General features: G+C 38.9%; 1 protein-coding gene across 1 annotated transcript; it reads left to right on the top strand.

Annotated features, from left to right (window-relative positions):
* Positions 1-9,216: 9,216 nt before the first annotated feature.
* LOC112301576 (olfactory receptor 7A5) lies at positions 9,217-10,140 on the top strand. The gene has a single exon (XM_024557077.3). It carries the CDS (start codon positions 9,217-9,219, stop codon positions 10,138-10,140), a length of 924 nt encoding a protein of 307 aa, XP_024412845.2.
* The last annotated feature ends 2,718 nt before the right edge of the window (positions 10,141-12,858 follow it).

The following is a 12,858-nucleotide window of genomic DNA, read 5'->3' on the forward strand; positions in this document are numbered from 1 at the left end:
TTTCCCCAAAGTTTTATGGCCCTTAGGCTCTCTGACCTGGAATCTAAATAAACCTTCATAGTTCTATGAATGCTATCCAGTGTTTGATCATTACTGCCTGACAATGATTGAGCTTTACATATACACCCTGTATTCCTATGCAAATTAAAGCCAATAAAAGAACTCTGAGGAACAGGTTCCTGGCCCTTCTCCTTTGAGAGATCAGCCACCTTTCCTTCCCAAGCAGATCATGTCCTGGTGGATTTATTCTCATCCATAGTGGAACGGTGGAGGGGGGGGGGGTCAGAGGGGAGCGTGGGTGGCTGCGCCCTCTGGGTGGAACACTACCTCGCCCCACATCATATCTTCTTGCCTCCCCTGTTTGTTCCCTCTGACCCACCTTTAAATGTCTCAATGTGCAGAACTATGAGGCATACATGAACATTGAGCAGGGAATCCTTTGTCAAATAATAGCTGTTCATTTCCTCAGAAAACTAAAAATGGAACTGCCCTTTGACCTGGCAATTCCACTACTGGGATTATATCCTAAGAACCCTGAAACACCAATCCAAAAGAACCTATGCACCCCAATGTTCATAGCAGCACAACTTACAATAGCCAAGTACTGGAAGCAACCTAAGTGCCCATCAGCAAATGAGTGGATCAAATTATTATGGTACATTTACACAATGGAATTCTACGCAGCAGAGAGAAAAAAGGAGCTTATACACTTTACAATGGCATGGATGGAACTGGAGAGCATTATGCTAAGTGAAATAAGCCAGACGGTGAGGGACAAATACCATATGATCTCACCTTTAACTGGAACATAATCAACAAAAGAAAAAAGCAAGTAAAATATAACCAGAGACATTGAAATTAAGAACAATGTAACAATACCCAGAGGTGACTGGGGAGGAGATAGTGGGGAGAGGGGTCTATAGGAGCCAAGGACAAAATCAAGGGAGAGGGTAGAGGTGGGGGAGGGAGATTGGACTGGCTGGGGTAGGGGGAGGGATTGGGAGAAAATGCAGACAATTGTAACTGAATAAAATAAATAAACTAAAAAAAATTATAGCTGTTCAAATTGTTGACATTTCGGGGGGAGAGACCAAGGGGAATCTCACACTGCTATTTCTCTGACATCACTCCCCTTTACCCATCTTTAAAGCCAGCAGTGTAGCATTTTTAATCCTTGCTCTGAAACCAACTCTATCTTCTTTCTTCCTCTTTTATCTTCAGAGAACCATGGTGATTACATTAGCCTCACCTATGTTGTTATTGCCAATGGTACCTTTTAAATTTTTTTTTGTTATAGTTAACATACATTATATTAATTTCAGGTATATAACATAGTGATAAATGTTTATATACCTATAGTAAGTCTAGTAACCACATGTCACCGTACATAGTTATTACAATATTATCGACTCTATTGCCTATGCTGTACTTTACATCCCCATGACTTATGTTATAACTGGATGTTTATACTCCCTAATACCCTTCCTGTTATTCCCTATCCCATACCCTCCCCCTCTAGTAACCATCAGTTTGTTCTCTATATCTATGAAATTGTTACTGCTTTATCTTGCTTATTTATTTTCTTTTTTAGATTGCACTTTGCTTTTTTCCCAGGTAGAAGAGATACCTACTACCCTTTATCAGTATGAATCAGCTACCTGAGCTCTAGATCCTACTCCAATGCATGCACTGCTCTGCTTTTCCCTTCAAGGTAATTTATTGAAGTATATTTGTATAATATAACTAGAACATGATTCAAATATACAATGTGATGAATAAAAGTCATAAAAGTTATAGTCCATACCTCATGTTTCCAGTTGTGTATAAGTCAAGAGAGCGCACCATAAATTGTTGGCTTCTCAATGTAACTGTTAAACGTGAAACTTAATTTACTCACTTCTAAAGGTAATGTACGACAACAAATATCACTTCAGATGAGTGTTGCGAGAAATAAATGAGAGGTGGATGTTTTCTTGACTCCAAATAAACTGTTCAAGTAAAGTTGTATGTATGCATATAATTTTATTCGTGTATAATTTTATCTCAAATAAACACACACATATATGTACACAAACACAGACCCATATAAAATATCATATTGAAAGGAAACAAGAGAAAATTGAAATTGATAAAAAACAAAGGAAGGAATATAACATTTAATATAATAAAATTTTAATATAAAATTTATCCATCTTGAATTTATTTTTGTGTATGGTGTAAGTTGGTGATCGAGTTTCATTTTTTTGCATGTAGCTGTCCAGATCTCCCAACACATTGGCTGAAGAGACTATTTTTGCTCCATTTTATGCTCCTGCCTTCTTTGTCAAATATATGCTAAGTGAAATAAGCCAGGCGGTGAGGGACAAATACCATACGATCTCACCTTTAACTAGAACATAATGAACAAAAGAAAAAAGCAAACAAAATATAACCAGAGACATTGAAATTAAGAACATTGTAACAATAGCCACAGGGGAGTGGGGAGGAGATAATGGGGAGAGGGGTCTATAGGAGCTACTATAAAGGACACAAGGACAAAATCAACGGGGAGGGTAGAGGTGAGGGAGGGAGGTGGAACTGGCTGGGGTGGGGTGGAGGGAAGGGGAGAAAATGCAGACAATTGTAACGGAATAAAAATAAATAAATAAATTTTTTAAAAAAATAAAAAATAGTATAAAATTTAAAGATGGATGAATTAGGACACAAAAGATTTAAATTAAATAGTACAAATAAACTAAAAAGAATTCCTTTTCTTATATTAATTTCTCAAAGGCATAAAATATGAAGCCCTCTGACACTTAAACAAGAAGAAATTCTCTACCAGCCAGAGAGGCTGAACATCTGCAGAATGATTATATGTGTCTTCCACTTAAGGAGGAATACAATGCAAAATGCCTTTCCCAGGGGAGGCTAAATGAATGATATGAGACAATTTATCTCAATTTCCTAAACAAATCTTTTGGATAAATGTCTATTTTCAATTATTAATGCTAATGTAAAATTACCACACTAATGATTTAAAAACAAACACATTTATGCTCTTGTAATTCCTGAGGTCTCGTTGCCTAAAATCAAGATGTTTGGAGGGCTAATTTTCTGCAGGAGGCTACGGGAAAAAATCTATTTACGTCACTGTTCCAAGCTTAGATTATGGTGCAAAAAAATCTGAAGGTATTTCTTATAAACAACAAATATTTCATAGCGAGGGACTACAGGACAGTTCTCATGATATGAGGGCGAAATTCCAAATTGTGTTGGCCAATGTGTCATGAAGCCCAGTGTGTAACACTCAAGGTTTAATCAAAGACCTAGTTCTCCCCCTTGTTGAAAAGAAAAATAGCAATTATCTGCCGACAGCAGGGGCTGTGTCTCTACCACAAGTCAATACTTAGGGATTTCAGTTTTCTAATCCAGAGTGGATCCTCAGTCTTAAATTTGGAAAAGTTTTAAATGACAGTTTGGATAAACTGTTGGAAGGTTAGTCTTCTCCAAGCCACAGGCTTTATGAAGAGGAACTAGTAAAAACAGGATTCATTGGACTTCCAAGCTGGTCTTTTGGGAACACAGAATATCCAGGAATAAAGTCCCTTCTGTCCAGGCCCAGAGGGAAATCATGCAATTAGAGTTTGGAAGAACAAGATGGAAATGCACACAATGAGCAGACATACGGAGCTGTAAATACCTCCTCATCTCCAGCCTATCAGTGTGTGTGACCTTGGGCTGGATGGAACCTAGTTGTTGTTTTGGAACCCTAAATTTCTCTAGAAGACCAATGGTTGCCTCCTTCCTGCTGTCTTATCTGAGCAGAGAGCTTCAGCCTCCATTGTCATCCACCCAGGAGGCTAGATTTTCTTTACCAGGAGTCCACCCTCTCAGAGGTCAGGATCAGGTGCATCCATCCTCTGAGCTCTGGATCAGGTGAGGCTAAGGGTGCAGTAGGGGCTCCAGGAAAGGGTCAGAGAGGGCCAAAGCCAAGCACATTCACCTGAGGTCTCTTGACAGCCATCAGCCTGTGGTTGTTTGTTTGCCTGATTAACTAGTTCATAATTTGTTTGTAATGGTAAAAAGAGAAGTGAACATTGAAGTCAGCAACACATGTGTCATTGCTCACTACTCCCTGATGGAAGCTCAAATGAGATGGCAATGGGAGGCATAAAGTATTTCAAGTGAAATTAGAACAGGTACAATGAGTTTTGCAACTAAAGGGAGTAGGAAAATAGAGTAATAGCTTTGGACAGCTGTGTAGTAAAGTGAGGGCAGTTCTTTACTTTTATCATGGGGCATATTCAACACTATTTCCATATGATGAGGCAGATCCATATTCAATACATTCTTGCAAATATTACCTTGCAACAGTGGTCATGAGACTTACATTCCACAGTATCTTTTTTCACTCTGGGTATTCAATTGACATGAAAAATAATGTGTTTGGTAAGTAAAAAGAGGTGTGCTAAATAGCTTAATTTTGCTATTACTTCATTACCTGTGACCTGAATACACGTGTGGGTTAGTTATTCATTTGTTTCCTCTATTGTAAATTGTCTGCAAATTCCAGACATTTGCAGAGTGGGGTCACCATGCTTTGATTGCTGTTTTTTATTGCATTGTTCTAAACAAGGATTTGGAGGGTTTTTTTCCCCCCACCAACTTTGTTGTTTTCATTAAGTCCTTTTATGTCCATAAATGTGGAGAATTGTGGGTATTTATGAACTGTGGGGGCTCAAATCTATCACTCAGTCACATTGTTTTCTCTCCATTGCTATTTTATTTTTTACTTTTCTTACTGAAAATAAACACAGATTTAACTTTTATATTCTTCACTTGTGAATCCTTGCTATAAACACAAAATGGAAGTGAATGTTCTTGTGTGTACTTAGCACTAATTAGTCACCCTCCACACATACTGCCAACCTGTTCAGGTCTCCTTCATCCTTAATTCCTCCTTTGGGTTCTGTAGTCAGCTCCACTTTCAAAATGTGCATCATCTTCTACCATCCTCTGGAAGGTATTCTTTATAAACATTGGACTGAAGATTACATGTACCTTCCATAAGCAAATTTGAATCCACATATCTCTCTATAAGAAGATCTTATGACTTAGATACTTCTTTCTCCCTGATTTGATAAGCCTCTTTATAACATTCTTTTATTTCCAACTCTATGGCAATTTAATCTGGGATCAGTGGCCCATGTTGGCATTGTTAAATTTTTATGTTCTTTTTTATTATAAATTAATTTGATTCTCACTTAGTTATTTTATACAGTAGTTTTATAATCAGTATACTTAATCTAATTACATTTCTGCTGCTAATCTTTATTCCATAAGGTCTTAGTTTCTTTTTTTTAATTTTCTCTCCCCATGTTATGCTCACATACACACTCATGTGCTTTTGCACAGATGCATGAACAGCATCCTGACCCATCAGAAATGCTCTTTATGCATTGTACAGTTTTCTTTCTTTGTGTCCACTCTTCCTTCCTACTCAACAATACCTATGGTCTTCCCTCCAGTCAAAAAGGGTATAAGACGCTATTTAATTATTTCCATGTCTACATAATTTTCTGTGGTGTGGCTGTGCTAGCCACACTTGAAATCTAAGGTATACTTTCTCATTACATTGCTATTAAAACAATATATGAAAATATTTTGATGTTCATACATTAAAACTCTGGTTCTCCATAGAGGCAATATACTATTTCCCTAGAAGACACAGAGCAATGTTTGGAGACATTTTTGGTTGTCTCATGGGATGTGTCACTAAAGTCCAGGTTGCTCTAAACCTCCTGCCATGGCCAGGAGAGACCACACCTCAGGCAAAGACCTGGCCCCGAATGGCACTCCTACAGAGACTGAGGAGCCCTGAGTTAGAGACACAGGTGCTGGTAGTGTGTGCAGCTGCCTGCAGTCTGTTTACCCAATGCTGTAACACTCCACAGTTCTGCCAGGAAAAAACAGAGCACCCCTTTGCTACCGTTTAAAAGTGTATCCCAGTCAATGTGACATTTTTCTAAGTTTTCTCAGGCCGACAGGTGTGAAAGAACTTTTTGCTGTTTGCTGAACTTTTTCAGATTTTGATCAAAGATTCACATTTGTTGTTTTTTCAATAATTTGAATATTACTATATGGTTACTATTTTTTTGTTTTCAGAATTTTGGATGATTTTTTACAGTTATGATGGTTGGATGTAGAAGAGGGTAAAGGGGGATAAATGTTGACAGAAGGAGACCTGACTTGGGGCGCTGAACACACAATAGAAGATAGAGTTGATTTATTACAGAGTTGTACAGCTGAACCCTATATAATTTTATTAACCAATGTCACCCCAATAAATTCAATAAATATTAAGACAGTGAAAATAAAAATAAATAAATATTATTATTTCTCATTTGTTTAGGGATGTTTTGGCCATAAAAATGTTTTGCATTTTATTTGTTAAGTATGTCTCTCCTTCTATTCCTCAGTCTCTGACTTGATCAGGGTGGTTTGGCCCACCCATCAATATTAATATATAGTTTTCTTTTTTTTCACCTAAAAGGACTGGTTACTCTCCCAGTGTAGGCAATCCCCCAGATTTTATGTAACACAACAGAGGTAGGGGATCAACTTCATTTTCTTGCAGGCGGATGTTTATTTTTCCAGCTTTTATTCAGCAATCCAACCTTTCAAAACATATAGAAATACAACCTTACCATGTGTTAAATGTGCTTATATACTGAGGCCTATTTCCTGGTTCATCCAACAAATATCACTGAGCCTCTGCTTTGCCACCATGTCTGGGAACATCATAGATTACCTTCTATGTCTATGCCTTCGCCAATTTAATTACAAATGTACTTTGGTATTTATATCTTGTTTTCATTACCTTTTGATTCTCCCCTCATTTTCTTTAACACCGTTGCTAAATCACTTTGTTCAACCAGGTTTTATTCTCCCTGCCATTTCTTTCATTACTTCACTTTCACTTCAATGGTTTCCTGGGTAAGTGCACAGGTATACACAACACCTGCGAAAGTACATAGGTGAGCAAAGCAGGTGAAACCCTGCTTATTCAGATCGGGCATTGTTTTCTTTTGTTTTTAATTTAGCAGATTTTATTTATTTATTTTTCAATTTCCAATATTTATTTTTATATATTTTTATTTTCATCTCCACATTATTTTTTAATATATTTTATTCATTATGCTATTAAAGTTGTCCCATTTTCCCCCAATTGCTCCCCTCCGCCTACACAGACCCTCCCACCCACATTCCTCCACTTTAGTTCATGCCCATGAGTCATACATATAAAAGTTCTTTGGCTTCTACATTTCCTATACTATTCTTACGCTTCCCTTGTCTATTTTCTACCTACCATTTAGACAACAGACACAACTGTCCACAATATTTTTCACTGTTGTTCCAGTACAGTTGTCTCCATTTTCCCCCAACCATTCTTCCCTGCCCCATTGTGATTGTGAAGGCAGAGGACAGTGAAACAAATGTTTACATGATGACGTGGTTGGTCTTAAGTCATGTGAAGAAAGTTACTCAGTGTAGAAGGTTGGATTGTCATATCAAGTGCAGGCTTTACTGGTCACATCCTGCGGAAGCCTTTGCATGTTGGAAGAAGAGCAGAACCACAATTAGACATTGCCTACTGATTTCCCAAAATGAGGTCCAAATCCTAAGTCCAAAAAAGAGGAAGGGGCCACTTGAGAAAAGTGAGGGAGGGGTTTGTCTCATCTGCATTTTAACCCTATAAATACCCGCTGGACAAATAGTTATAGAACAAGCACAGGAAAAGCCAGTCTTCTACTGCTTAATGCTAAGAAGATTTCCTTTTGTAAAATATAGTTTATTTTGTTGGTCAATTTTCACCAGGTAGTCAATCTGCAAGGTGTTTCCACACCATATCTAGATAACTACCTTTGTATTTTTGACAAATATATCTTTTGTCTTGTATTATTTTTCTCGACTTCAAGGGATTAACTTAGAATTTGAATACTGCCAGAATCCAAATACATTTCTTCCTCATCATCTCTCAGAGATCACCTGAACTTATTATCAATAGATATTTTTCTACCTCATGTCCATTTTATTCTTCTCTCCCCCTCTTCATTTATGTTTCTTTAAACACAAGGCATAACATGGACATTCCAGTATAGAACCCCAAGCTTATGTGTGCGTGCACACTTACCATAGCAGTATTGAGGTAGTATGCCTAAATTCTTTTTGGAAAAGATACTTGATCTGGACTGATGAGTGGTATCTAGTCATAGCCTAAATAGTGAGTGAGACAAACATGGAGACCACACTCATGAGGAGACCTGGTGTGTGTGTGCACCTGCCTCATAAACCAAGAGCAGTGCTCCGAGCCAGGGTATCTGAACCCATGTATTCCAAGGTGACTTATCACACAGGGGACAGAATTTCATGAAGAGAAGGGACTGAGAAGGAAATATTTTTCAGTTCAAAGGATGCTTTTCCAAACGGATTAATAAAGTGCAAGATTTTCATAATGTAGAAAAGGGACTCTCTGTGACTTCGAGTTTCAACAGCAGCATGCAGGCCCCCATGTTTCTTAATATCGTCTAACAGCATTTGTCCTGCTCCTGACACACTGGCTTAGTGTGAGCCCAGATTTTCTAAAACTACCATCTTCCTTACAGCCTTTGCACTGTCTGTTCCTGCTGCCTCAAAAAACGCTTGCTCCCTCTTGGCCTCCTGCTTAGTCTTCTTTGAGGTGCCTGTTAGAGTGTTGTCTGTTGGAAGTCTTGACAAAAAGAACAACCTCTATCAACTTTCTACATTTAATGTGATTTGCCTTTTCTATAACATGTGCCCCATTGGTTATGTTGTATTATTGTATTTATTTGATATTCTTTATCCAGGATTGGTTTCTAGAGACTCTTGTTTTTCATCAGCCTGTACTCTGAACAGTGCCTGGAACATGGTCTAAAGTCAATACACGAGTATATTCCTCAAATACTTGAACTACATCCTTAATGAAACAGCAATATACATTGTGTTTAAAGATTGGGTTGATGGTAGAAAAGTAAATTCTAAAGAGCAATGGCACAGGACATGCCTTAACAACAACCAGATTCTACACCAAATATGGAAATTTTTTTTTGGATTCTAAAATATAACTGTAGCATTTTCTTGAGTTACCTATACTTGCTAATGTGAAAATTAGTTATTCACTTGCTTCTAATTTGTGGTAGTCACCTGCGCCACATGGAACCAGGCAATGTTACACGAGTTTCAGAATTTCTTCTCCTGGGATTTTCAGAGACACATGGACTAGAGCGCCTTTTATTTGGGCTCTTCCTCTGCATGTACCTGATCACTGTGTTGGGACACCTACTCATCCTCCTTGCCGTCAGCTCACAGTCCCACCTCCACACACCCATGTACTTCTTCCTCTCCCACCTGTCCTTGGTAGACATCTGTTTCACTTCCACCACCATCCCAAAGATGCTGCTGAACATCCAGACACACAGCAAAGCCATCACCTATGCAGGCTGCATCACCCAGATTTATTTTTTCATAGTCTTTGTAGGGTTGGATGACTTCATCCTGACTGTCATGGCCTATGACAGATATATGGCCATCTGTCATCCCCTGCACTATACAGTCATCGTGAACTCCCAGCTCTGTGGACTGCTGGTTCTGGTGTCCTGGATCATTAGTATTCTGAATTCCTTGTTAGAAAGCTTAATGTTGTTGAGGCTGTCCTTCTGCTCAGACTTGGAAATCCCCCACTTCTTCTGTGAACTCAAACAGGTGGTCCAACTTGCCTGTTCTGACACTTTTCCTAATGACATGGTGATGTACTTTTCAGCAGGGCTGCTGGCTGGTGGTCACCTTACTGGGATCCTTTATTCTTACTCTAAGATAGTGTCCTCCATACAAGCAATCTCATCAGCTCAGGGGAAGCATAAAGCATTTTCCACCTGTGCATCTCACCTCTCAGTTGTCTCCTTATTTTATGGTACAAGCCTAGGTGTGTATCTCAGCCCTGCTGCTATCCGCCACTCACAGTCAAGTACAACAGCCTCAGTGATGTATACTGTGGTCACACCCATGCTGAACGCCTTCATCTACAGTCTCAGAAACAAGGACATAAAGAGGGCCCTGGAAAGAATTCTTGGCAGGTAGGCTTCTCAAGGCCAACTGTATGTGGCTAATGAAGTGCCCATGAATGTTCAAAGCTTCAGAGCGAGAAGTTCTGACACAAGTCAATACAATCTTAGGACCATACGTAATTACAAATACTCATGTGTATCATGGGTTAACAAAACTATGTTAGAATAATTTATTCTCTTGTGATGAATATCATTCCAAGTAATATTTCTGTTGTTTTACTAAAAAAGTTCTCATGAATTATACACTTCTATGGACTAAACTACACTTGGATACTGAGGTCATTTACATAATTTTGTTATAAAAGAGCATCTCAGATGACATTTCTCACTTCCATGGTTATCACTATTTTTATAACACTACTGTACCACACTTCTTAATAATGTGGAGCTAAATATGCTGGTAGGTTTTATGGCTGGTCTCCTGGTTTTATACACTTCATTCTGTTATTCAGCTGTGTGTCCACATGCCTACCATACCCCCTGGAAAAAAATGACTATCAAGTCCATATGTCCAGAAGAGTCTAGTATGAAATATACATTTTAGTAAATAATTTGATCTAATATGTAACAGATGACCTTACATATAATGAAACAAAAATAACCAGACATGTTATTGTTACACAAAATATTTTTCAGGGTACACATCTACTCATTGAGGTCTCGAATATGATGTCCATGTGTGAGGGGTCAATAATGACATGGAGTGTTTTGTGTTTTTTTCTGAATTATTTTCCTGTTTCTGCTTGAAAACTTTCAACATGTTCCATACAAATACGACTCCTTCTAGTGCTCTAATGAAATGTCTCCTCCTTTTAATGTTTACAACTCCACCAAAGGGACAGTGAGTGACTGATATATATCTCGTTTATGCTCAGGATGTCCACAGTCTTTATGATCAAAGAGTGAATCACGCAGGAGTTAAAATCCTGCCCAGTCATGTGAAAAGGGGTCACCAATTTTCCTGCACAAACGTGCAGGTCATTCCACCCTGTCCTGACTGCTTGGAAGGGAATGTCAGTGAACTCACGTTTATGCAGTTATCTGAAATACATCTCAGTAAAAGCAGGATTGTGGATGCTGTCCTCCAACATCAGTACTAAAGCTCCAGCAAGTAGTATATTATTATAATTGCCCTCAGTTCTGTTTGCTTTGATTATAATATCATTTTGTTATTGCCATGTAACCAGCCATCCCAAATGGGAACAGTTTAATATAATTCCTTTATTTTTCTAATGGGTGTGTAGAGTGGGGAGGTGTTCTGATCCTGCTTATCTCCTCATGAGAATGTAGTCAGGTATGGGTCATCTGGGGTGTTTCTGCTGACGTTGGCTGGGTTTTGTAATATATTAGAGGCTCAGGTATTCAGGCTGATCTAGAGAGTCCTTGGGTGGGATAAGTGGGCTGTGTGTGAATGTCTCCTCCTCTGGAAGGCCCACCTGGTATTTGACACAACTGAGCCAGCATCTGAGTGTGAGCAGCTGAAATGACAAGGCATGGTTAAGCACACTGTCACTTCCACCATGTTTATTGGCCAAAACAAATAAAAATTCATAGTCCATCCCAGTTTCAAAGTTGGAAAAATAAACTCTGCCTTTGTATGGGAGGAGCTTCACACTCACGTGGCCAACGACTGCAATCAGACAAAGAATAGGGGCCAACTCTGCAAACAGTCTAGCTCTTGTATAAATTTCAATTCAGTCATGTTTTATTTCTGCATCCCCCACCTCAAACTGAATGATCTCAGAGAAAAAAGTGAGCGTAAAGATATATTTAATGAGCAGATGTGGAATTCTTCTGTTGAGGGTCAAACAGCTCCACATATGAATACCATCACCCCTGCCCCCGGCCTCCAGCTTGCAATTTCTAAGCTGAAAAATAATAAAGTGTTCTGTCCAGCTTTCTCGAGTCCAGGGACTTAACTCTTAGATTAACAGAGGTAGGGAGCTCTTCCTTTCCTTGCATCATCTCTTCGTGTTTCCTCGTGTAGGCAGTGGGTTTCTTTTTATTGCCCTGCTCTCACATATTCATAATGATTCCCAATCTGGTACTTGTATTTGCTGGGGGTTGGGCACCTGATGGACAGAGGTTGCATTTAAAATGCAGATACAACAGAGAATGGAATTGGAAAGAAGAGGGGCCATTGCTGCCTAAGGTCCACTGTGAATACCCTGAATGTGAAGGTTGAGAAGAGGTGAAAATCTCTAGAGACTGCAAGGTACCCAGCAGGGAGGGCAGTAAGTGATGTCACAAGTGCCCATCCATGCCAGGTTCCTTTCCGGTGGAGGGCAGGTTCTGTGACCACTAAGTATTTACTTATGCAGACAAAAAACCCGTAAATGTTTCATTTGGTCTCCCTATGGCATTTTTGGGTTGTATTTTAATAATTATCTTCAGGATTCTTCTTATTTATCAAGGCTTTTTTTTTAAAAAAAAGTCCTCACCCTAGGGTATGTTTATTAATTTTCCAAGAGAGGAGGGAGGGGAGAGAGACAAACATCAATGTGACAGAGAAACATTGATTGGTTGCTTCCCTACATGCCCCAACCAGAATCAGACCCTTAACCTAGTATGTGCTCTACCAGGAATTGAACCAGAACCTTTTGGTGTATGGGACGATGCTCCTACCCACTGAGCCATTTGTGTGCAGCAATTATCAAAAATACAGATACACTTTTTACAACAGTGTGTTGAGTTTGGGATGGCACTGAGCTTAAAGGGATGTTCTGCCACA

The sequence above is a fragment of the Desmodus rotundus genome, chromosome 9, assembly GCF_022682495.2.
Source record: "Desmodus rotundus isolate HL8 chromosome 9, HLdesRot8A.1, whole genome shotgun sequence".
Classification (NCBI taxonomy): domain Eukaryota; kingdom Metazoa; phylum Chordata; class Mammalia; order Chiroptera; family Phyllostomidae; genus Desmodus; species Desmodus rotundus.

Excerpts from the sequence above, each read along its gene's own strand:
- LOC112301576 (XM_024557077.3), top strand. The coding sequence starts at position 9,217 with ATGGAACCAGGCAATGTTACACGAGTTTCAGAATTTCTTCTCCTGGGA.